Source organism: Geotrypetes seraphini, chromosome 3 (genome assembly GCF_902459505.1).
Source record: "Geotrypetes seraphini chromosome 3, aGeoSer1.1, whole genome shotgun sequence".
Classification (NCBI taxonomy): Eukaryota; Metazoa; Chordata; class Amphibia; order Gymnophiona; family Dermophiidae; genus Geotrypetes; species Geotrypetes seraphini.
In genome coordinates this window covers 167,408,365-167,434,026 of record NC_047086.1, presented here as the reverse complement: position 1 = coordinate 167,434,026, position 25,662 = coordinate 167,408,365, and the positions used below count along the sequence as shown (strand labels likewise).

Genomic DNA, 25,662 nt, shown 5'->3' with positions numbered 1-25,662 from the left:
TGGACCCATCTCAGGCCTCTCCCCGGGCCTACCTTAAGCTCTGCTGGTCCAGTGGTGAGCCAGGGCAAGAATGATCCTCCTGCCCCATGCAGTCTCATTACTCAAAATGGCTGATGCAAGTTTCCATAGTAACCTTGTGAGACTGCTGCGAGTTTGGTTTATATTCAAGTGAACCTTTTTTCCCTCTTTTGGGTAGGAAAAAGGTTACATCGGTTTATATTCGGATACGTATATATGGCATTTAATATAAGAAAGTTTGAAACTATGAAAGTGAAAATGAATATATTAAGGAAATATTTATTGAATTTTTGAAAACTTCACTATAGAATATGGATTTATGAAGATTTTGGCTACAAGATCCTTCTGAGCTGTCATTGTTGGCTCCAAGGATAGCCGCTGAAGTCTATGATTAAGAAAAGATATTTAAATAATGTTTAAAGTGGAGATATAGGCCCTCTTTCACAAAGGGGCGCTAAGCGTTTTAACGCAGATTTAGCGTGTGCAACATCAACACGTGCGCTAACCACTAATGCATCCATAGGACAACATGCACACATTAGCGTTTAATGTGTATTTAGCACGTGCTAATATTTAGTGTGCGTTAAAAAGCTTAGCGCACCTTTATAAAAGAGGAAGATAGTTTCTGAGTCCTTTAAACCTGCCATAGGATTGGGTCCTGTTCTTCTGAGGCCTTTATACAGTGGTACCTTGGATTACGAGCATGATCCGTTCCAGGAGCATGCTCGTAATCCAAAATGCTCGTTTATCAAAACAAAGTTCCCCATAGAAAATAGTGGCAACAGTAACGATTCGTTCTAGAACCCGGGGTCTATACCTGTCGGGAGCCGGGTGCTGCAGCGCCATCTCCTCCGTCTGCCTCCTCCTTCGGTCATCTGAAGAAGAACCCCACATTGCCGCTTCAGGGGGGGATGCCAGCCGCCGGAGAACCCCACAGTGCCGCTTCGGGGGGATGCCAGCCGCCAGGGAACCCCGCAGTGCCGCTTCAGAGGGATACCTCCTCCATCCGCCGGCCAGCCCTCCACGTCGGATGCCCCCCGCATGCTGGAGAGCCCCCACCCGAGCCCACACAGCTGAGCGCCGCCCCACCCGCACACCGTGCACGACACGCACAATGCCGATGATTGACGCTGTGCGCGTCACACGCAACGCGCAGGCGGGACAACACCCGGCCGCGCAGGCCCAGACAGAGGTCCTCCAACCTGCGGAAGGCACCCGATGTAGAAGGCTGGCCGGAAGACGGAAGAGGAATCCCCTGAAGCGGCGCTTCCTGGACTGTAAGTGCTCATTGATCGGGGCAGTGCTCGGTTTGCGAGTCAAAAGTTTGCTGAGTGTTTTGCTCGTCTTGCAAAACACTCGCAAACCGGGTTACTCGCAAACCGAGGTACCACTGTATTCAAATGGAAAATGGTAAACTATCCCCCTTTATACTAAATCTGTGACTGATTTTGTGCACCGTTAATCTAAAGCCAACTGTAAAGTATTTAATAATAGTTTATAGCTATGTATGAGAAATAGACATCATTCCTACTGAACATAAATGTACAGGAAATTGTTGCACACAAGTGCCATATGAAAGTCTTCCTTCACCTATCACAGGAGAATCATTGCCTTAAGAAACTCTTCGATCCTTCCATGGTCTCTTGTGAGAGTACTTTAAGCAAAGAATGGTCTGTGACCAACAGACGTACTTGCTTGGAAGTTGGGTTGATATTGTAGTCTCATATCCATTGCTGGCAATATCAAACTGCACTATACTCCTTCAGTTCTCTAGTAACCAAATCTTTATCACATGATGCAATCGCTTCCTAAGCCATTGCCAAGCTGTGTAACCTTCTCTATAAGGCAAATGAAAGAATGTCTGACCATCTAGACTAGTGACTCGTAAACTGTGTGCTGCCGTGAGATTCCGGATGTGCCGCCAGGGACTGAAGGACACATGACATATACCGACGGCACCTCTCCTCCTCTCTACCCCCACATGAACCTCCTCTCATTTTCCCTGAGCTTGGGGGCCGTGTCTGGAAGGCCTCCGAGCATTCGCGGACATCGACATGATAACGTCATGCGTGCGATGTCATTGTGCCAATGTCCGCGCATGCTTGAAGGCCCTCCAGATACGGCCCTCAGCTCAGGGAAAATGAGACGAGGATCATGCGAGGCAGGGGGTTGAGTGAGGCAGGGGGCAGAGCGAGATGGGATGGAGTCGTGGGTGTGAGGGTGTGAGGGTGGAGACCCCAGAAAACCGTTGCCGAAGCAAAAAGAAAATTTGTGGGACCCTGATCTAGACCCACTGGAATGTATTACAATCAATTGGAAGACTATATGTGAGACATTAGAGTATATTAGTATGTTGTAGCATCTTGGGTAGCATTTTCCAGATGGATATATAAAATGTAAGCTGTAGAAAGCCGTCAGCCAACCCAATGAATGGCTCTGACTGATACCTTGGATTCTGTAGTTCTAGTGATCTCTATTTTGAAGGAATGGGTACTGTAATACTCACTGAAGTCTTGCCAAATCAAATAACTGCCCGGAAAATGTTGCCATGTGCTTAAAAGGATAACGACCCTACAACCTCAAGATGTGCGGAGAGTTGAGTCGGTTCAGCGAATGGCCACCAGGATGGTCTCAGGTCTCAAGGATCTCCTGTATGAGGAACGACTGGGTATGTTGCAGCTGTACTCACTTGAGGAACGCAGAGAGAGGGGAGACATGATCGAGATGTTCAAATATATCACAGGCCGTATCGAGGTGAAAGAGGATCTCTTTTTCCTTAAAGGACCCATGGCAACAAGAGGGCATCTGTTGAAAATCAGGGGTGGGAAATTTTATGGCGACACCAGAAAATATTTCTTCACCGAAAGGGTGGTTGATCGCTGGAATAATCTTCCACAACAGGTAATTGAGGCCAGCAGCGTGCCAGATTTTAAGAAAATATGGGATTGGCATGTTGGATCTCTTCATGGAGGTAGTTAGGGGCAGACTAGATGGGCCGTGTGCCATGGAGCCATTAGTGTGGGCAGACTAGATGGGCCGTGGCCCTTTTCTGCCATCATGTTCTATGTTTCTATGTAACCTACTCGACATTCTCTTCTTTTCCTTCAGATATTCTTTGTGCTTTATGCCTTGCTTTCTTGACATCAGACACCATCTTCATATTCAACACCTCCGCATGAGGCTGCTCCACAATGAAGTCACATTTCTTAGTGAGAACAATTTCAGGGAATGAAATATTTTTTCGGATCTTAATTTAAGGAATAATAAGCTGGACTGATAAGCACCTTGTAAACTGTTTTAATTCATGAACATTCCTATAACCAAAACTCAGTGAAAGTATTCTGTGAGACAATGCTACTTGTTCTAAATAGTGCATTATTTTCCATCAAGTTATATAAAATGTTTGTATACATTTCTAAACTCTGATGTATGAATCTATAGGGGGTCCTACGCTTTCAGTGAACAAGGCCTTTAGGTTTTTATGTGGATTACTTTACTTTTATGTGGATTCTTTTGGAACTTTGAAATTTTCAATAAAGTCCATTTCAGGAACATCATCACTCCACAGTGTTTTTTGGTTTCTTTTATGAATTTATAGTACATATAAGAAGCTAATTTGTACCATATCAGTTTTAATGTTTGGATTTTATACTTTTCTAAACAGATTAAGCTGGTGAACATTAACTCAACTGATATTGCTGATGGGAGGCCCTCTATTGTACTTGGCTTGATTTGGACTATAATTTTATATTTTCAGGTAAAAAAAAAATTTCTCCATTCCTCTGACATATCATTTTGTATTTGGAATTATAGTATATTACTGAATGTTGCAAAATATTTCTATTTTGCTTTAACTTCTTAGCAATCCTAATTTTACTGGAGCAGTCAAAATATTTATACAGACCCAAAGGGTGGATAAAGTTATGCATATTCCAATAGAGATTTGTTGGAGTAGAGAGGCCAGAATTTCTGTTCCAGTGTGTAATCTGATTTTGTTTTAGAATCTGCATGCCTGAGTTGGAAGCTGTTTCACTGACCCAGACCCAGACCCTTTCTTACACGCGAGCTTTTAAGCCATCTCTGAATCTTCTTCTCAGTCGCTTGTAATGTATTCTTGTGTAGCATTAAAACACACAGGGCTCCTTTTACTAAGCTGCGTTAGGGCATTAATGCGCGGACTAGCGCACGCTACAATATTGCGTGCGCGCTAGACACTATCGCCAGCATTGAGCTGGCATTAGTTCTAGCCGTGTAGCGCGGGGGTTAGCGTGCGCTAATCTGCTGCGTGCGCTAAAAACGCTTGCGCACCTTAGTAAAAGGAGCCTACAGTGAAGCTGATACGAACCAAAGTCCAAACAGAGCTTTATTGAACATTCGGCTAAATCGCTTTCCATCAGGAGTCTAAAAAAATATAAAATAACAAACATGTTTCACGTTACAAACTGAAACATATTACATATAAGAAAAGTAATATTACGTACAAGAGAAGTAAATTATAAAAACATCTATAACACAACATTCATATACTACATATTTATTAAAATAAACTTAAACCATAAGGTAAAAACAACTTATCACATAAAACATATTGTGCCTTAAAATATATTTCTTACCCATTTGGATAAATGTGTGACATCATATGGAATCCAAAAATGAAACACATGTTCTAAACTGTTATTCATAAGAGAAATATCTGAAAAATCAAGTTTACTTAAAATTTGATACAAATGCTTATAAAAACTTCTAAGCGGTGTACATAATAAAACAGGGGGAAACAAGAATGTTTAAAATACAAAAAGGACAAACTTGGACAATAGTTTGGAGGGCGACTAAGCTGATAAAAGGTATGGAAAATTTTTCATACGCTGACAGGTTAAAAATGCTGGGGCTGTTCTCCCTGGAGAAGAGGAGACTTAGAGGGGACATGATAGAAACCTTCAAAATCCTTAAGGGCATAGAGAGAGTACGTAAATAAGGACAGATTCTTCAAACTGAGGGGAGCCACAATCACTAGGGGTCACTCGGAGAAATTGAAAGGGGACAGGTTTAGAACAAATGCTAGAAAATTCTTTTTTACGCAGAGGGTGGTAGACACATGGAACGCGCTTCCGGAGGAAGTGATAGGCCAGAACTCTGTACAGGGGTTCAAGAAGGGTTTGGATAGGTTCCTGGAGGATAAAGGGATAGAGGGGTACAGATAGAACTTGAGGTAGGTTATAAAAGTGGTCAGAAACCACTTCACAGGTCGCAGACCTGATGGGCCGCCGCGGGAGCGGACCGCTGGGCGAGATGGACCTTGGTCTGACCCAGTGGAGGCAACTTCTTATGTTCTTATGTTCTAATAGATGAACCTGAGACGAGGGGAGAGGTGGTAGAACTGAAATGTTTTGAGAAAAGAAGACAATGAGGGATAAAACAATAGGTTGGGGAAAGAACAAGTGCAGCAAGACACTCCATGAAATAATTTTAAAACCAATAGGAGGAAATTTTTTTTCACTCAGAGAATAAGCTCTGGAATGCATTTTTATTTATTAATTCAATTTTCTATACCGTTCTCCCAAGAGAGCTCAGAACGGTTTACATTAATTTATTCAGGTACTTAAGCATTGCCAGAGGTTGTGGTAAGAGCAGATAGCGTAGCTGGTTTTAAGAAAGGTTTGGACAAGTTCCTGGAGGAAAAATCCATAGTCTGTTATTGAGAGAGGGACGTGGGGGAAGCCACTGCTTGCCCTGTATTGGTAGCATAGAATATTGCTACACCTTGGGTTTTAGCCAGGTACTAGGGACCTGGATTGGCCACCGTGAGAACGGGCTACTGGGCTTGATGGACCATTGGTCTGACCCAGTAAGGCTGTTCTTATGTTCTTAAGAAAGAGAATGATGTGGAGCCACAAAACTTACAAGTTATTCCACTCTTTTCTTGACACTTTTCATTTCATTTCATGTCGTTGAAATGAAAAGTAACAAATATTCAGATTTCTTAGCAATTTCTTAAGATAAAAAAAAATCCTAATTCCTACATGCACTAAGGGCTCCTTTTACTAAGCTGTGTTAGGGCATTAACGTGCGGAAAAGCACGCGCGGAATTGCTTAGCGCCCAAGACTTTAATGCCAGCATTGAGCTGCTTCTTTTGGATTAGCAAGGGTAATCACAGTGACAGTAAAACAACATGGCTCCCTAGCTAGATCAGGAGTGCATCACCCATCAGACTAAAAATCTAAATTTGTGTGTTGAGCATTGGCACTGTGTCCAAGCCATGAGAGTCAGCCATAAATATATCCCATGACAAAATATATCCAGACAAAATACATCCAGAACAAAAGTAGAAGCTTTTCAGCTTTAGCAGTCAAGGGAGATTAATGCTTGAAAAATTAATTCTTAGGAATTTATTCTGGTACTAGTCAGAACATAATTAAGAAAGGTGGATGCATTTGTAAATGTAGGGAATGGATAAAAGTGGACATTGGCAAGGTGTCTGGTATTGAGAAATGATGCAAAAATCGATAAGCTAAAATGTACCAGAGAGGATCAGGACAAAAGCTCATTAAATCCAGCAACCAACGACGGTCAAGCTGGTTCGCATGTTCCTGGCAGGAATCCAAAGAGTAAATCCATTCCCTGTTGCTAGGTCGAACAGATAAGCAGGTATTTGAATAGCTATAGCAGGGAAATAGAATATGGGAGATCATGACCTACTCTCAGCCATTGAACCTGGTAAAGATTTCATTCGTTCGCTGAGGGCGTGTTTCCTTTTATCCTAGATTGAAGAATTGACCAGCAACTTGCCACAGCTGCAGTCCATGTCCAGCAGCACATCTTCCATGGATAGCTTGCTCAGCTCTGAGGCTACGAGTCCTCCAAATAAACGAAAAGTGATAATCAAAATCCAAGGAAGTGCTAAGAAAGCATTACTGAAATGGGTGCAGTTTACAGCGGCAAAGTAAGTAGCCCATAGTTTCATTTTGAACCCGTTTTGAAGGAAGGATAACAGAGCTAAAATTTTTGGATCCATTATCCAGATAATGCCAGATAATGACAGGTTGGGGGGGGTGGGGGTGGGCAAAGCCTTTGCAGAGTTGAGAGTTATCTGGAGACTGGTAATATTCATCTCCATTATCTACATAATTATTCAGATGACCTTGGACCAGGAGAAAAACTGTAGACTATTGTCCAGATAATAGAGTTAAATAGCGCTATTATCCGGATAATGGAGGTATACCCAAATATTCAGCTTTGATATCTGGATATCACTGAGCACTTAGGGCTTCTTTTACTAAGCTACGATAGCGGTTTTAGCGCACGCTAGACGCTAATGCCAGCATTGAGCTGGTGTTAGATCTAGCCGTGTAGTGTGGGTTTAGCACAGGCGGCAATTCTGCACGTGCTAAAAACGCTATTGCAGCTTAGTAAAAAAGAGCCCTTAATATTTGGCAGTCAGATTGATCTATGGATTGAAGAAATACGATCATGTTACGTTGTTTTATTGCAAACTCCATTGGCTGCCTGTGGAGGCCCGGGTATTGTTTAAGTAGGGCTGTTTCTGCTATAAAGTTCTACACGGCTTAGCTCCTATCTATCTATCTATCTGGTTGATAGATTCTCCTTAGCTGCATATAAATATAATAGAAAAGCTCATGCCTTGTTTGATTTTCCTTCTGTAAAGTGTTGTAAAAGTAAGAAATTCCTTAATCGCTTTTTAGCATCTCAGGCAGCCTCTCATGAAAAAGAATTTCACTCATTGCTGCTCACAGCTGATTCTTATAAACATTTCAGAAAACAGCTGAAAACCTTTTCTCACTAAATATTTGACTACTTAATTCATTCTATTTCATGGATCATGTTTATCATGAATAATCTTTTGGTAAACTGCATAGAACTTTTTGGTAACGCGGTTAATAAGTACCATGTAATGTAATGTATTTTTAAATGTCGTGGCCAGAGTTTAGAAGAAATGCCAACTATACTGTTTGCACATTGACTTGTTAGAGTTTTGGACACATATGTTCTTATGGCGGTGTTGACTGCTCACATTCTGCTCTTTTCTTGAGTGTCAGGTGATTTGAAATCAATTGAATTAATTTAGTACTTACTCTGTAAGAGTGGCAAGAATGGAACTGGTTTGTTATGCTGGCATAGAATCTCTTACCTACAGGTTTCAGCAAAACCATTCAGTTTTTTCTATGTGCTTTCTTTGTGAAATGGCTTGCTCCCACTGCATACTCATACAAATAATAATAATAATAATAATTTTATTCTTGTATACCGCCATACCCGTAAAGTTCTAGGCGGTTTACATCCATTAATTAAGGTCCATGATAACACACGGATTTACAAAATTTTGACAAAGATACAGGCAATGAAGTGGGGGGGGGGGAACTCTTTGAAGAGATTAGGTCGAGGTAACGATAATACAGGAGGACGGGTTGTAAGATATGATATAGCGAGAGGGAGAGAGGGACAGCCGAAGGGGCGGGGTAGAGAGGGAAAGGGGAGAAAATAGGGGGCAAGGGGGATTAAAAGGCCTGTTTACGGAAAAGGTGCGTTTTGAGAAGTTTTCTGAAGCTAAGGTAAGAGGGGGCCTCGAGTATCATTTGGGCAAGCCAAGGGTTCAGCTTGGCTGCCTGGTAAGCAAAGGTTTTGTCGAGAAATCTTTTGAAATGACATAATTTTAGGGATGGGAAGACAAACAGCTGTATTCTGCGGGATTTCTTGTTGGTGTGGTTCAGAGTGAAATGGTGATTGAGGTATCTAGGTAATAGATACATCTGTGTTTCTGCATGTATTTTAGAAAAGTCTCTATAAGGGCAGATCCTTTCTCTGAAATTGTACTGGAATTGTGCACGTCCCAACCTAGTCATATCAATTCTGAGTTCTACATTCCGTACACAATGGGCCTTTAAAAAGGTGGAAGGTGTGGCTCGCTGGTAGAGCTGCTGCCTCTGTACCCAGAGGTTGTGAGATCAAATCCCTGTGCTGGCTTCTTGTGACCCTGGGCAAATCACTTAATTCTCCAGTATCTACAGCTCTGAATGCCAAAGCCACAAAAAAGCAGTAAACAAACTTGTCTAGTTTCCCATGATTGATTTTATTGTCCTTTTCTGTGTTTAGGACCCTGAGGAAGGCCTCAGTGGCAGAAACGCAGACCACGTAGGGTCCAGCGACATAGACATTTGTGAACTTTCATAAAGCACTTTGTATCCAGATCATCAGTTCCACTGTTCTCTGTAGGTTTCTCCTGTTCTTAGTAGAACATAGGGCTCCTTTTACTAAGGTGCTTTAGGGCCTTAACGCGCGGAATAACGCGCGCTAAATTGTCCCATGCGCTGGACCTTAACGCCGGCATGGAGCTGGTGTAACTCTAGAAGCGTACCGCGCGGTTTAGCACGCGGTAATTTTGTGCGTGCGCTAAAAACGCTAGCGCATCTTAGTACAAGGAGCCCATAGTGGTCTTCCCCTTGAGGAATTTTTGTTTGTTCTTCATTTAGGCACTTTTAGCATCTCAGTGGCTGGAGTCAGGGCTGACCTCTTCAGATGAGATGTGCTGAGACCGGGTCATGCTGGTATCCTATAACAGAATCTAGGTGTCTTGTTTCCGTTATGGAATTCGATCCTACTGCATGGCTTCGGGATGCCTAAGTGGAGATGCCCTGTAATAGAATTTGTAAATCATTCGAATGCAGCACAACTGCACTAACCAAGGTTTTACTAATCCCTATTAAACCTTAACTGTGCAGGAGGAGAAATATATGGTAAGCGGAATATGGAGCAGCTTTATATATAACTTCAGTGGCACAGTATCGTGCATTTGAGTTAACATACGTCTCCAGTACAGTATTGCTAATAAACAATGTGGCATTTGCCAGCTGCTTTTTAACGTAGTCATAAATCGCTTTACCTACTGGATAATTGTGAACTACTCTCTTTGGGATCACTAAGGTTCCCACGGTAGTGCTACAGCAGTTGTACAGTTATGCTTCATGGATTTGCAGCCTCCTGTTGTCTCATTTGCTCTCAAAACCTCACCTGCATTTTATGTATATACATTGTGGTGTCTAACGGCAGCTAACCCTTCATTGCTAATAAACTATGTGATTGTCAGAGTAACGTTAATAAGCTTTTTTTTTTTTTTTTGTATAACATCTGCGACAGTTGACTTGTTCGTTGGCTTTAAAAATTAAACAGAATTTTAAGCTATTTCAGTTTGGGAGCTTACAGTTTAGCTGTAAGCTGATAACAGTGGCTGAGCGAACCCTTATACAGTAGTTACAGTGGGCTGGGGGTGGGGGGGGTTAGATGGTGAGGGTTGGTAGTGGGAGCTGGAGGGTGGCAGGGATTGGTTGTCAGGGTACTAGGACAGGAGGCTTGGTTGTTAGGAAGGGAGAAGGGTGATTGGTAGAGGAATTGTGTGGGATTAAGGCTGATTTTGGCGCGTTAAATCATTTTTGGGAAGGGTGGGAGTGTGGAAAGAGGTGGGTAGGCAGGGTTAAATTTGTACCCTGCCCGCCCTCCCAGTTTTTTGGTGTTGGGTTTTGGTGGGTGGCGGATGGGTTGGTCGCAGCTTTTGTGGAAATGTGTTATGGGGTGAATTGTGGAACAGTGTGGCTTATGAAGTTATGTATTATATGTGCTTAGTCTGCTCATGTGCGGAACTTCCATGGATGGCCAGCATGATTCTGCGACACTGCGAGTCTTGCTGGGGGAAGTGGGGTTTGCGGGAATGTGATGAATTTGGTGAGCTGAGCTAATTCGACACCGATTAGCATCAAGGGGTTTGAGTTTTGTGAGTTGAGCTAGTTCGATACCGAATAGCTCCAAGGTTTATGGTTGTTAAGCTACACTGAATTATTTTTGTATGAAAATGTTATCTTTATATGAATTCAGCTGTGCCCCATGCTTTGCCATTACTAAGTGTTGTGTGTCTTTATTTAGTGATGTTTATATAAGGAGTGATGCGAATGCCAGTGTTATGAAATATGTATGGTGATGGGACTTGATATACTGCTTTTTCTGAGTGGTTACATCAGAGGTGGTTTGTGATCATTATTCCTTTGTGAACAGACGCACCAGCAGGTTTTTATTTGCAATTATATTGCGCCTAGAGCGTGCAAAAGCAACATAGTGCATATAATACATAACTTCATAGTGCCAAGAGTGTTCAACCCCATATGATATCAGCGGGTTATTGAATTATAGTCATCAGTCATCAAGACTCCTGATGCAGGCCGGTTTGGCCGAAACACGTACGTGTCGAGTCTTTTAACCAATAAGTTTGTTGAGCACAGAGGTCACCTTCGCTGTTTACAATCAGAGGTTTACATATTTTAGACAAGTACTTATTTTGTACCTGGGATAATGAAGCGTTAAGTGACTTGCCAAGAGTCACAAGGAGCTACAGTGGAAAATGAACTCATTACCTCAGGGTGCTGAGGCAGCTGCTCGAATCACTATTCACTAAGCCACTTCTCCACTCCTGTTGTGTCTCCCATCTTTTCTTGATAAACTCATCATCCCTTTTTTGCCCTCTCCGGACCCTTAGATCGGCTGATCAGAATTTACTGACCATATCTTCCATCAAAGAATTCTACTACTCTAGAAAAACTTACTTTTCTGTTGTAGCTCCAAGTTATGGAACGCAATGCCACCCCAACTCCGCCTCGAAAATTCACTCGAAAAATTCAAGATTAAACCAAAAACGTTCTTATTCCAAGACGCATCTAAATATTTCCTTCCAACAGCTAGCAAAATAAATATGAACCGCTTTTAAGAGGCGATCCCCTTTCCTGATGTTATATCCTCCCCCTCCCCTTTTTAAAATTTGTTTTTACTGATGTAATTATTAACTTTCCCCTCCCCCTTCACCCTCAAGTTCATGCTCGTATCTGTAATTTGTCCACTTAATGTTCACATTTTCCCTCCCCCTATTATAATTTATTTTAACCTTTCATTTTTAGCATTGTAAACTGGCCTGGAGCAAGTCGATGGTCGGTATATTAAAATTAATTAAACTTGAAACTTGAGTATAGACCACTGGAAAAATGTGGATTTTTGTGAACATTTTTAAACATTTTGTAACTTCCCCCCTATTGTAACAGTGTGTCCTTCCTCTACGACATGATGCAACCTTTTCACCGTGATGCTGCATGGGTCTCTTGCCTTGTAAATCGCCTTGAAACTGTACTGGATAAGGGTGATTAAAAAATCCTGAATAGATTAGATTGTGAATGATTGTGTGCTAACCATGGGTTCCTTTAGCTTAAAATGAAAAGAGTGTTCCCAGGTAAGTGCTCCACATTGCCTCAGTAATCTGCAGTGGTTCAGTGATATGACTATAGAAACTCAATTACAGAAGACTTGCGCGATGAGTTAATATAGCTGAGGATGTGATAAAGCTTTTCATAAGGCAAACTGGAGACTAGGCTACATTGCAATGCAGAAATCAATAATAGTTTGACCCCTGTTATTTTTTATATATTTCAAGGAGAATTGGAATTGAAATAAAGGATTTTGGACCGAGCTGGAGAAATGGTGTTGCCTTTCATTCTGTTATCTACGCCATTCGCCCTGATTTGGTGGATATAGAGAAGGTAAAAGGAAGATCTAACCGGGAGAATCTTGAGGAGGCCTTTACAATCGCAGAAGTAGAATTGGGGATCCCAAGACTTTTGGAGCCTGAAGGTACATTACAGCGTTATTACTATTAGAAACAGTTTTGGGGCTGCTAGCATTTTTTTTTTTATTATATATTTATAATTTTTGTACAACCAATGAAAATGGTACAGAGAAATACTGAAATACACATATTAAGTCAATACAGACTGAAAACAATATACAGGCAATATACTCATTATTATAGTCCTCAAATGGGGAGGAAGGCAAGACATAAAGGAAAACCCCCTGGAGAGAAGGGATACACCAAAAACATAAAGGAAATAGCAGTACTTAGATATTAACCTACTATTAAACTAAATTCCGCTCTAAATCGCTTGATTCATTCTGGCTGCAATGGAGTCCCTTTACTCTCTAAGAAAAAACCTAATTGGGCAGGCTCAAAAAATATATATTTATTCCCTTGATAGGTAATAAAACATTTACAAGGAAATCTTAACTGAAAAATTGCCCCCAATGAAATAACTTTAGGACGATATTGCAAAAATTCTTTCCTCCTGGATTGTGTCCATTTCGAGATGTCAGGAAATATATATACCCTTTCACCTAAAAAGGTGACTTGTTTCAACTTAAAGTATAATTTCAACAGCATTTCTTTATCTTGTAAGAATACAAGGGAAACTAATAATGTTGCCCGACCCAGTAATTCAATTTCAGAGGATTGCAATATTGCTGATACATCTAATTGCTCAGTTCCACCTTCTAAAACTTTTTCTTTTTGAGCATTCTTTAAATAATAAATTTTCTGTATCGGAGGAAGATTCAATTCTGATACTTTTAAAACTGTGATCATAAAGTTCTTGAAGAGTTCCTGAGAGGACATAAATTTTGCTATAGGAAAATTAAGAATCCTAAGATTCAGATTTTTTTGCTGATTTTCCAAGTTTTCTATCTTCCTCAGAAACATCATTCTATCAGTCATTTGTTTAGTCAGCAAATTTTTATTCTCAGTTGTTAGTTTTTCTAATTTAGAGAAGTCAATCTTCTGCTGTTGAACTGATGTCTCCAAAAGGGTTATCCTGGAAGAGGTGTTTAAAGTAACAGAAATAAAGTTTGTACAAACCGAGTGCAGGTTTTCAATTGCAGACCATATAGAGTCAAGGGTCACTGCCTGTGGTTTCTCCAGCGGCTTGAGGGGGGAGATGACTGCCAGGTTTCCATAGGCTGAGTCTTCAGAGAGCAAACTCCGGGCTCCCTCACCCTCCCCACCGCTGGTTCCCTCAGGATTAACGCTCCCATGTTGCAACGATTCCTATGCCAGAATCGGAAGCGCTGTAATCACATCCGGGTCAGCCTCGGGTGCAGTACGCGTCATGCTCGATGTGTTCGGCATGTCCTCCAACTGCGACCGCTCTCCCGAAGTTTCGCCAGGCATTGGGGGCGTGTGCGGTCCTCGTGGGCTCAGCGAAGGTTCGCCGTCCAAGCTGTGATCCACCCCAATCACAGCAGCAGATATGCCCGGTGAGTAGGTTGGGACTGCATACGATGTTATGGCAGTCTGTCGTGGGGTTGAAGAGCCAGATAAAGGTGGAGGAAAACCTCTCTGTTTTCCCCTTCTTTTAGGCATCGAAGAAAAATGTTTAAGCAATCTAACTCGGAAAAAATTGCCGTGGGAAGAGGAGCTCTCAAACCAACGTCTGCTCAAATTGCCCGGGCTGCTAGCATTGATGCTCCATGCTAGCGTGTATTTTGGAGCCAGGTACTAAAGAACATCTTCATCACAGGGAAGGAAACAAACAACACTGGCTCTGAGCAGATTTTTCCCTTTTAATTTAGAGCACAGCATTTGTTTCAGGGGTAGGATTTTAGCTATTAGTGCATGAGATTGAAGCATGTGCTAGTTTTTCTCTGGTGTATTTTAAGCTGGCATAGTGATTTTCATCAAATACATCAAACATAAATTGATAAGGAATGAAATGCGAATCAGTTGGGAAGATTTAGGAAAGGAACAGAGAATAAAACAAAAAAATAAAATCCTAATTCTGCATCACTCCGCGATGAGTATTGTTTGTAGTTCTGGTTGCCGCATCTCCAGTGGAATTAGAAAAGATACGAATAGGGGTGACCAAAATGATTATTGGGATGGAAGGTCTTTCATATGAGGAAAGGCTAAAGAGGTTAGGCTGTTCGGCTTGCAAAAAAGACAGCTGAGTAGGGATATTACAGAGGTCTACAAAATCTTGCGTGATGTGGACTGGATAAACATACATCAATTGTTTAATTTTTCAAGATGAAGTCACAAAGTAGTACACTGAAAACAAATAAGAAGAAATAATTTTTTTTCACTCAACACCAGATTTTGTATACTGCGGCCAAAGTTGCGTGCTCAACTCTGTGCACATTGCTGATTTGCACGTGCAACTTATTATTTAACAAGCAAATCAGTGCTTATGATTGCCAATTAAGAAGTAATTATTGACACTAATTAGAATTTATGCACACAACTCTTAAAGAATGACACGGGGAAAAAATCTGTCCCTCTCACTGCCCCGTCACCAGACCACAGTCCTCTTCACCGCCCCATCCCCGCAGCATCCACCCTTCCCTCTCGCCACTTCACCGCCCTTCAGCAGCCTGAGAATCTCCCTCCCTCCCCTTACCTTCACGGCATAAAGAAACTTAAGGGAGGGAAGGCGCGCAATCACTTCTCTCCCTCCGGCCAAATCTATCTCCCTCCCTCCCTCCCCCTTACCTTTGCAGCGCTTTAGAAAAGAAACTGATGCCGGCGAAGCCTGCCTGTGCCACCCTGCAGTCCCATGTGTGTGGGTGGAAGCTTCTCCTCTGGCAATTGTCATTTTATAAACATAAATAAAACAGAGCAAGGTTCAACAAAACCCACCTCCCCTCCCTTTCACAAATATCCCCTTCACTATTATGAAAACTGAACAAACCAAATTACTACAGAATGCTACATAGAAAAATCAAGCTAACAAAATACTTTAGTCACACATGGCAAGAATAATGTTAGGGGAGTGCAACTATGGCAACTGCCCCCTGGTCAGAGAGAGAGCCTAAGCCAGCTGGAAGCTAAAGAAGCACAGCCTGGACTTTGCGGTCCCCAGTTATGTCTAATACCACCTTTAGCAGGATACATATTTCAAATCTGAAATATTCTAATCACAAAATATAAAATAATTTTTTTTTTTTTTTTCTTTTTGATGTCTGGTAATTTTATTCTTCAAATCACATTGGTCTCAGGCTTTGGTTTTAGGTTCCTTCTGTCTTCATTGTGGCATGGCTGGCTCCTAAAGGTAAAATAGGCGCAAGAGGAGCTGGGGAAAAGATGCTGAGTATGACATGGGTGCAATTTTTTTTACCACAGGAGTAAGACTTTTCACCGCTCCCACGGGGCGGTAAAAGGTCTTGTCCCCATTCCGCAGGACGGTGAAAGGTCTTGTCCCCATTCCTGCGGTAAACCAGTTGCAAATGTCTCCATTCCTGTGGATTTACTGCAGTCACCCGCGGTTTACCATGGTTAACGGTCCCCGTGTCATTATCTAACAACTCTCTCTAACACCCCCTCCCCTATACAAAACCTCACAAGAGATTTTTAGTGGCAGCTGAATTCTCTGTGAGGCTCCAATACTCATAGAGTTCCTATGAGCATCAGAGCAGCGCATATCATTCAGCGTGCTGGCCAGCACTAAAAACCTCTTGCATGATTTTGAAAAGGGGGGATAAGCATATTCTATAAATGGTGTGTGTAAATTCTAATATGGAGAAGGCAAAAAGAAGTGACCAAGGGAGGAATATGAGCAGGTCGTAGTTTCTAAAAACTAGGTGCACGGTTATAGAATATGCTTGACCTGCATATAACGTAGGCGCAAATATTTGGGCCTGGTTTTCATTGGCATAATTGCCTATGCCTAAATGTTAGTCATGCAGATGAGTGCTACTTGTGATTCTATAAACTGCCTAACTGTGGAGGTTTGGACAAGTTTCTGGAAGAAAAGTCCATAGTCTGTTATTGAGACAGCCATGCAGGATGTTGCTGCTTGCCCTGGATTGGCAGCCAGTTTTTTAGGCAACATATATAGAATTTATCCCTCAATGCATAGTTAAGCTCTGGAACTTTTTATTAGAGGATATGATAAAAGTAGCTAGGTTTAAAACAAGGTTTAAAGGAATTTCTGGAGGAAAAGTCCATAAACCTGGGGGAAGCCACTGACTCTTCAACATAAATAAGGATTATAAATGGTGATGCCTTTGCTCTAATAATTCATTTTCCTTGTCCTATTAGTTAATTCTTTTATAAACCGAATCGAGCCCCATCATTGGGATGATTCGGTATACAAGGATTGGATTGGATTACCCCTGGGGCAAAGTAGCATTGGCATCCTGTCAGGTATTTGTAACCTGGATTAGCCACTGCTGGAAACTGGGCTTGATCTTTTCTCTGACCTGGTATGGAAATATTTATATTCTTATGTTCAGACACATTTGCTACAAATATATTATAATTCCATCACCATGGTAAAGTAACAGAAATGATCACAACGCAAAGAAAGGATTTCTAGATGACTACTGGTAAGGATGAGATGCAGTTTAGCATGTGGAGAGAGGCGTTTGACTAATCCTAATTTTTTTGATTTGCTCTTCTGGTTCACTTTGGTATCTATAGTACAGATTTCTAAGCAAAGAAACAAAACTTGTAAAACTGCAATACACTGGGGAAAACTTGGATTGGTAAAGGAAGCTGCACTCGAAAATGGACTTATATCACATCGGTACGATGGCAAAAGAAGTCCTGAATTTGAACTATTTTTTTCAAGATACCAGGAAGCTCTTAAACTCTCACCAATCTATAAAGGCATTTCAAGAGAAAAAAATGTACTCTACTAAAATACTTTCTCTCCTTATTCACTCTTCTTCATGCTTTAATGTAGTCTTAATGCAAGTGAAAAAAAAACATGATCACTTTTTTTTTACCAGAGCCAGCAATCTTCATCTGCTTAGGACAAATAAGAGGAAGAAAATCTCAGACCCCCATTTGCCGTCAGCTGTTAAACTTAGCCTGTAATCTTGAAAGGGAAAATCCTCATTGGTTAAAAGACCTCCAACCTCCTATCTGCTGTCCATTGCCGACAAAGGCTCGCTCGCGTTTCGCTTTTGCTTGTGTCAGGGCATTGAACAAATATCAAACAAACTAGTGGGGATTGGGTGGGAGGGGGGATAATTTTTATATTTTATGATTATTTATGTAAGATTTTCAAGTGATACATATTGTGATATATTGATATAATTTGTTACACTTGATGATGTATTTAAAATGAATAAAGAATTTAAAAAGAAATAAGAAATAAATTTTACGTTCCGAGCTTGTTAAATCACTTTTTTTCACCCGGCAAAGGCAGTGGACAGTAGATTATATTGAACATTCAACATTTTCAGTACAAGCTAAGCACTTTTGAAAAATTGGTTGATAAATTGTTTAAATCAAATGACTGATATTTTTGAGAAGAAAAGTTAAAAATAAGAGAAATTTGAATCAGCAGATAGGAGGTTGGAGGTCTTTTAACCAATGAGGATTTTCCCTTTCAAGTTTACAGGCTAAGTTTAACAGCTAGCGGCAAACAGGGATCCAGCTCAGGGTCCAATCCCTAGTCCTAGGACTTCTAGACTACTGCAATATTCTATCTTCCCTGCCCTGCAGTCATGATAAAACAACTACAAACAGTACAAAACACAGCTCTCAGACTGATCAATTCACTGAATAAATACGACCACATCACCGCCGCATACCTCGACTCACACTGGCTCCCAATACAAGCAAGAATTCTATTCAGATTTTACTGTCTACTATTCAAAGCCATGAGTGGAGACAGCCCAGTCTACTGGAACAACCGCCTTATCCGAACTACCACAATTACACAAAGGAGAACCCAGGCACCATCAATCACCCCCCCCCCCCCCCCCAGTCAGAAGCATCAAAAACAAAAAAATGTATGATGGCCTACTGGCCATGCAGGCAGCGAAAATAGACCATCTCCAGTCTACTGATCATAGAAACATAGAAACATAGAAATAGACGGCAGATAAGGGCCACGGCCCATCTAGTCTGCCCACCCTAATGACCCTCCCCTACCTTTCTCTGTGAATAGATCCCACGTGTCTATCCCATTTGGCCTTAAAATCAGGCACGCTGCTGGCCTCAATCACCTGTAGTGGAAGACTGTTCCAGCGATCAACCACTCTTTCAGTGAAAAAGAATTTCCTGGTGTCACCTCGTAGTTTCCCGCCCCTGATTTTCCACGGATGCCCTCTTGTTGTCGTGGGACCCTTGAAAAAGAAGATATCTTCCTCCACCTCGATGCGGCCCGTAAGATACTTGAACGTCTCGATCATGTCTCCCCTCTCTCTTCGCTCCTCGAGCGAGTATAGCTGTAATTTGTCAAGCCGTTCTTCATATGGAAGATCCTTGAGTCCCGAGACCATCCGGGTGGCCATTCTCTGCACCGACTCCAGTCTCAGCACATCCTTGCGATAATGTGGCCTCCAAAATTGCACACACTACAACAACGACACCACACTACAAAACTTTCAGAAGAGAAATAAAAAAACCTGCAAGAAATCCATCAAGACAAACTAACACCACAGGAAGCATTTCAATCTTCCCCAGATCCTACAACCTTCTAACTAAATTATCTATCTTGTAATGACTCTGAAACAATGTCCAGATCTCCCCCCCGAAGTAACCTGCTCTACTTTGTAACTCTCCTGGAAATGTCCAGATAACCTCTTGTGTAATCCGCCTTGAACCGCAAGGTAATGGCGGAATAAAAATCACTAATGTAATGTAATGAAGTTTTTTCCTCCTATTTGTCCTGAGTAGATGAAGATTGCTGGCTCTGGTAAAAGAAAGTGATCATGTTTTTTCACTTGCATTAAGACAGGGGTGTCAAAGTCCCTCCTCGAGGGCTGCAATCCAGTTGGGTTTTCAGGATTTCCCCAATGAATATGCATGAGATCTATTTGCATGCACTGCTTTCATTGTATGCTAATAGATCTCATGCATATTCATTGGGGAAATCCTGAAAACCCGAATGGATTGTGGCCCTCTAGAGGGACTTTGACACCCCTGTCTTAATGCAAGTGAAAAAACATGATCACTTTCTTTTACACCCCTGCATTAAAACAACATTAAAGCAAGAAGAAGAGTAAATAAAGAGAGAAAGTATTTTAGTAATCAGAGCTCTTAAACTCTCACCATCTGTCATTTATCTAGGGGGAATTCTATAACTGATGCTCAGAAGTGGACACCGATTCCTCTGCCCAAACTTTAGGTAGCAAAACCAAGAAGAACAAAAATCTCTGCAGAAAAATGCAAAAACAAGCAGCAAAGATCACTGTCCACTGATAGCAGAAAGGATATTTGAGGAAACCAGATGTTCAATGTAAAAGTCTTTATTTGATGAAATGACTGGGTACGAGCCGTGTTTCGTCCACAAGGCCTGCCCGGGGGTCACATCACTACTCGAAAGGGTCCAGAGAAGAGCGACTAAGATGGTTAAGGGGCTGGAAGAGTTGCCGTACAGTGAAAGATTAGAGAAACTGGGCCTCTTCTCCCTCGAACAGAGGAGATTGAGAGGGGACATGATCAAAACATTCAAGGTACTGAAGGGAACAGATTTAGTAGATAAGGGCAGGTTGTTCACCCTCTCCAAGGTAGGGAGAACGAGAGGGCACCCTCTAAAATTGAAAGGGGATAGATTCCGTACAAACATAAGGAAGTTCTTCTTCACCCAGTGAGTGGTGGAAAACTGGAATGCTCTGCCGGAGTCTGTCAAGGGGTAAACACCCTCCAGGGATTCAAGACAAAGTTAGACAAGCTCCTGCTGAGCCAGAACGCATGCAGGTAGGGCTAGTCTCAGTTAGAGCACTGGTCTTTGACCAGAGGGCCACCGCGTGAGCGGACTGCTGGGCATGATGGACCCCGGGTCCGACCCAGCAGTGGCAATTCTTATGTTTTTATGTTCTTATGACCCTTCCACCAAATGAAACAATACCTTTAAAACACCATAAAATAGTCACAAATTGTTCAAATGCATACCCTAACGTGGCCATGCCCCCTTTTGAGATATACGCTGTCAGAGTTAGACAACCTGCCTTATAGAATAGTATGCAGCTAAATATGCATGCAAATTTTAATGGATGTTAACATCAATAATTGCTCATTTTCACCCAATTATTGATGGTTAAGAGCTTGTTAACCAATTAATTTGCATGCACATCTCAGGTAAGCACACAGCTGGGTGGCAAACTTAAGAATTGGAGGGATAATTGCCATCTCTGCTTTTTTTCTTTGTAGACTCTTGTAGCAGTGTTATCACTTTTGATTGAATGTGATATTGCAGTCAGGTGGGCTCTAATTTGTAATGATAAATGCAAGTATTTGTCAATTGTTTATGTCCAGGAGACGAAAGGACGTATTTTATATTTCAAAAATTGCATCTCTTAATATAAGCAAACATGTTTTTGAGTCACCTCAGATTGCATTAAATGCTGTAAAGCCAATTTAATTTTAAATTGCTGCCCTAGTCCATAATGTTGGTTATGGAAAAAGACCAAAGTACCTCAGTGATCATCTAATTATGTATATTCCCTGGCAGAAGACTTTGTTCTATCCAGGACTGCCTCATTCAAAAGCCTTCCGCTGTCAGAAGTCTTTCTGCAGTAGTTCCTATCCTTTGGAACAGTTCACTGAGGGAGACTAAATAGGAAGCATTCCAAGTCTGGTTTCATTTTGGCCTAGAAAATCTGTAGAGTAGCAACCTAATTTAATTTTGTAAAGCATTTTCTGTATGTAAAGAGTTTTACATGCAAAAAATAACAGTTTTGATAAAATCCCATGAGTTTGTCTCTGCATGCAAATATACACGTCAACAAGAGCATGCATATTTTTGGGTGATCTGTTTACAGACAGTCTCAGGGATGTCATTTCAGCAAAGCAGAGGCAGAGTGACAGTGTATGCACGTACTTTATCAAATGTGTGTACATGCTTGGACTACAAACACATTTATGCTTGCCTCGGAGTTAGTGTAAATTTTGTGAGAGCGTTTGTGCACTATTGGGGATTATTATAGGAGGTTATGATATAAAAGTACATAGGGGCCGATATTCAGCCAGCAACAGGTGATGCTCTTGAAGTATGCCAATAGTTCTAATCCTGCATGTTCAGTACCTGGCCATTTCCACTGACCAACATTGAATAGCTGGGTTTTTTTAAAAGGTGGATAGCTGATAAACTAATCCACAATGCCAAGAAATATGACCACGTTACGCCATTATTGATCGACTCCCACTGGCTCCCTATCAGTCATCGCATTTTCTTTAAGGTCATGCTGTTAATATTTAAAACCATAACCTTTAATGAACCTCAGTTTATAGCTAGAATGTTAATACCCCATAACACTATACGACCACTCAGATCATCCTTCCAAAATCTCCTATCTATACCCTCTCTGAAAATAGTAGGCACGAGAAGATCTGATATGCTCTCCGTAATGGGCCCCCAATGGTGGAACTCATTACCACAATATATTAAAAATGAAAAAGATCTCATCTCCTTTAAAAAAATCCTTAAAATCTCATCTTTTTAAAGATGCTTTTAACATTTACATTTTAGATTTGTTAAATATTCTCAGATTTTTAACTTTCCCGTTCCCCATTATTCTCTTCCTTTTTTTGTCTATGTCTTCTAAAAAGAGTTGTAACTTTCCCCTCCTTTCCTCCCAATTCAAGTTTATCTTTTCTTCAAGAATTTTGTCATTTGGTTTGTCTTTTTTGTAATTTTACTTTTTTAAAAAAATAATTTTGTACATAGCCGAATAAGCGATTCATCAAATACAGTGGTGCCTCACACAACGAACTTAATTGGTTCCAGGAGCAAGTTTGTTATGTGAAACGTTCGTTATGTGAAACGCGTTTTCCCATAGGAATACATGTAAAAAAAAATAATTCGTTCTGCAGCATAAAATATGCTAAGATGACATAAAAAAGATAAATTTTTTGTTATTATTTTTATTTAGATACATCTAAAAACATACATCTCCCTGTCCTTTTACTTCCACTATCTTCCTATCCCATCTCTATTCCCTTTTGTCCCTCTCCCCATGATCAATCATCTCACCACCTCTCTCTGCCCTCACCCTCAGGGTTCAAGATTGCTTCCACTCTTTTTCCTGTTGTTCTCTCTGCCTGTCACCCTATGATTTAGCATCCCTTCTGCCCTTGTCCAATATTTCCCCTTCTCTCCCTCCCTCTCATCCCCTGCTCCAACATGTGCTTTCAGCGGCCTTCTCCCCCCTTAAGCGTCTTTTCTTCTCCACTCCACCTTTCCTCCCTCCCTGCCTCCACCTTTGTGGCGCTTTTGCACCCGACCGACAACAGAACAGGCCCGGTCGGACAAATCTCCCTGTCCTGTAGCCGCGAATCTAAATTACCTTCTTACAGCAGCTGGATTATTGAAGCTGCTGTAAGAGGTAATTTAGATTCGCGGCTACAGGGCAGGGAGGTTTGTCGGCCGGGCCTGTTGTCGGTCGATCGGGGGACCTGACCAGCTGTGCACATTCTTCGGGGCGGACCGCCCCCTCCCCCCTCTTTCGTTCGCCATTGCCTTCTTCCTACCTGCCCTGGCGCAGCCGCACACAGCCGAACGGAAGTCTTCCTGATGTCAGCGCTGACGTCGGAGGAAGGGAGGGCTTTGCTTAAGCCCTCCCTCCGACGTCAGCGCTGACATCGGGAAGATTTCCGTTCGGCTGTGTGCTGCGACAGGGCAGGTAAGGAGAAGGAGACTACCCTCGCGGCTCGACCAACCCCGCTGCGATCCAACCCCGCAGGAACCCCGGACTTCGTTGTGTGAAACGAAGTCCGTTGTACGAATCAAGACATAAAGTTCGTTGTGCGCAGCGTTCGCTGTGCGAGGCGTTCGCTGTGCGAGGCACCACTGTACTAATGAACTTGAACCAGATAGCTAATATTCAGCACTAACCGGCCATCGGCTAGCACAGCAATCTTCAAACCTTTTACATCTCACAGCACACTTAGGGTTCCTTTTACGAAGGCGCGCTAGGGTTTTTAGTACACGCGCAAAATTACCACGTGCTATAGGGCACAGTAGCCGAAAATCTACCATCTCCTAAAAAGGAGGCGGTAGTGGCTAGTGTGCTTGGGAATTTAACGCTATTCCGCGCGTTAAGGCCCTAGCACACCTTTGTAAAAGGAGTCCTTAAAAGGCACAAAAATTGCCAAGGCACACCACAGAAATCTAACCCATTCCTGTCTGTCCCTGCTAAGATCCATTCCATCCCCACCCATACCTGTAACCGCCATTTCATTTAATTATGCTCCTGAAATGCATTAGAGCACCAGTATACCCGCTGCTGGGAAACTGAAACAAGATGGACTGTTACAGATTCCTGTGCAGAATCCTTCATCTCAGCTGCAGATGCAGAACATGACTCACCTGATACAAAACAGGGAACCGCAAAGAACAGGCAGACAAAAACTGAAAGCAGAGATACCAGGCTCTGCATGTTGTGCAACACCAGGAAACCAGAAAGAAATGCATGTCCTCCTGTACAGTGCAAAATGCAGCCAACAGATGGTGGAATTCTTCCCTATATGTGTTGCCCTTCCCTTCCCTTCCTCTCTCCCCTTCCCTTAAAGGCAGCCTGTATCCCACAGTCCCAGAACAGACTCTTGGTCAATCACACTATCTGCCCTTCTCCATTCAGAACACTGGCCATTTAACCCTACTCTGTTTTCTGTGCTGACATTTACTCCTGCTCTTCAGTGGGGTCTAGAACGATTCATCATAACCATTTAAGAGTCGCCATTTCAGCGCGCTCCTTTCATTGCGGGACCAGTTCAGCATGGCCCTTCAGAATATCAAAAACTTATTTCAAAGCACTCAGTGAGTTCCTCCAGTGCAGCTCCTGTCCTTGGCCCCCACCCAATCCAGCATGTGGTGCACACCCACCCCCATCAGCACTCCACCTCTATCGGGCCATGATCCACACACTCCTCATCTACACCCCCCACCTCGATCCAGCATCCCACCTCAATCCAATGGTACATGTGGTGTGTGTGTGTGTGTGGGGGGAACAATTACCACACACACACACCCATCAGCACTCCATCCTGAACGGGCTGCAGTCCATTCCCCCATCCACCTTACCCCCCTCACCTTGATCCAAACTTGATCCAGCATCTAGCATGTGGGGAGCAATCCCCCCCACACACACCCATCAGTACTCCACCTCAATCAAGCTGCAATCCACCCACCCTCCTACATCCACACCCCCCCACCTCGAACCAGCATTCAGCATCTTGTGCATGTGGTATGGGGAGACTTCCCCCCCCACACACACATAAACACACTCTACCTCAATCAGGCTGTGATCGACACCCCCCCATCCACACACCCCCCCACCTCGATCCAGCACCCCACCTCAATCCAGCATCAAGCATTTGGTTCATAATAATAATAATAATAATTTATTTCTTATATACCGCTATACCGTGAAGTTCGAAGCGGTTTACAATAAAGATACATTTGACAGTACATGGGATGCAAGTGGTTTACATTAAAGATTCATTTTGTCAGTACATGGGATACAAGTGGGTTATAGTAAAGATATATTTTGTCAGTACATGGGATGCAAGTGGGTTACAATACAAGTGGTTTACTATCAAGGTGCATTTTGTCAGTGTATGGGATACAGATGGGTTATGGAATGAGAACAGATATGTATACTGTAGATGTTAGGAATGACAATAATTTCCTTAATGTTTATTAAGCAGGAATCAACATGGAGAAAAAATATAAGCTGTAAGAAATATTGGAATAACTTGTGAAGGATAACATTGAGAAAGACTGTAGAAGGAACAACACTGAATGAGCAATTTGGAAAATATGAATTAGAATTTCAGATCTTATCAAGGGAGAGTGATCAAGAACATTATTTATTTATTT

At 42.1% G+C, this 25,662-nt stretch overlaps 1 protein-coding gene across 1 annotated transcript in view; it reads left to right on the top strand.

The window, feature by feature from the left end:
• Positions 1-25,662, top strand: part of SYNE1 (spectrin repeat containing nuclear envelope protein 1) — a 994,076-nt gene that overhangs the window by 147,716 nt on the left and 820,698 nt on the right. Inside the window, exons 5-7 of the mRNA XM_033936910.1 lie at positions 3,683-3,775; positions 6,781-6,959; positions 12,498-12,694. Of these exons, the coding sequence (XP_033792801.1) occupies positions 3,683-3,775; positions 6,781-6,959; positions 12,498-12,694 (469 nt within the window). The remainder of the gene's footprint in view (positions 1-3,682; positions 3,776-6,780; positions 6,960-12,497; positions 12,695-25,662) is intronic.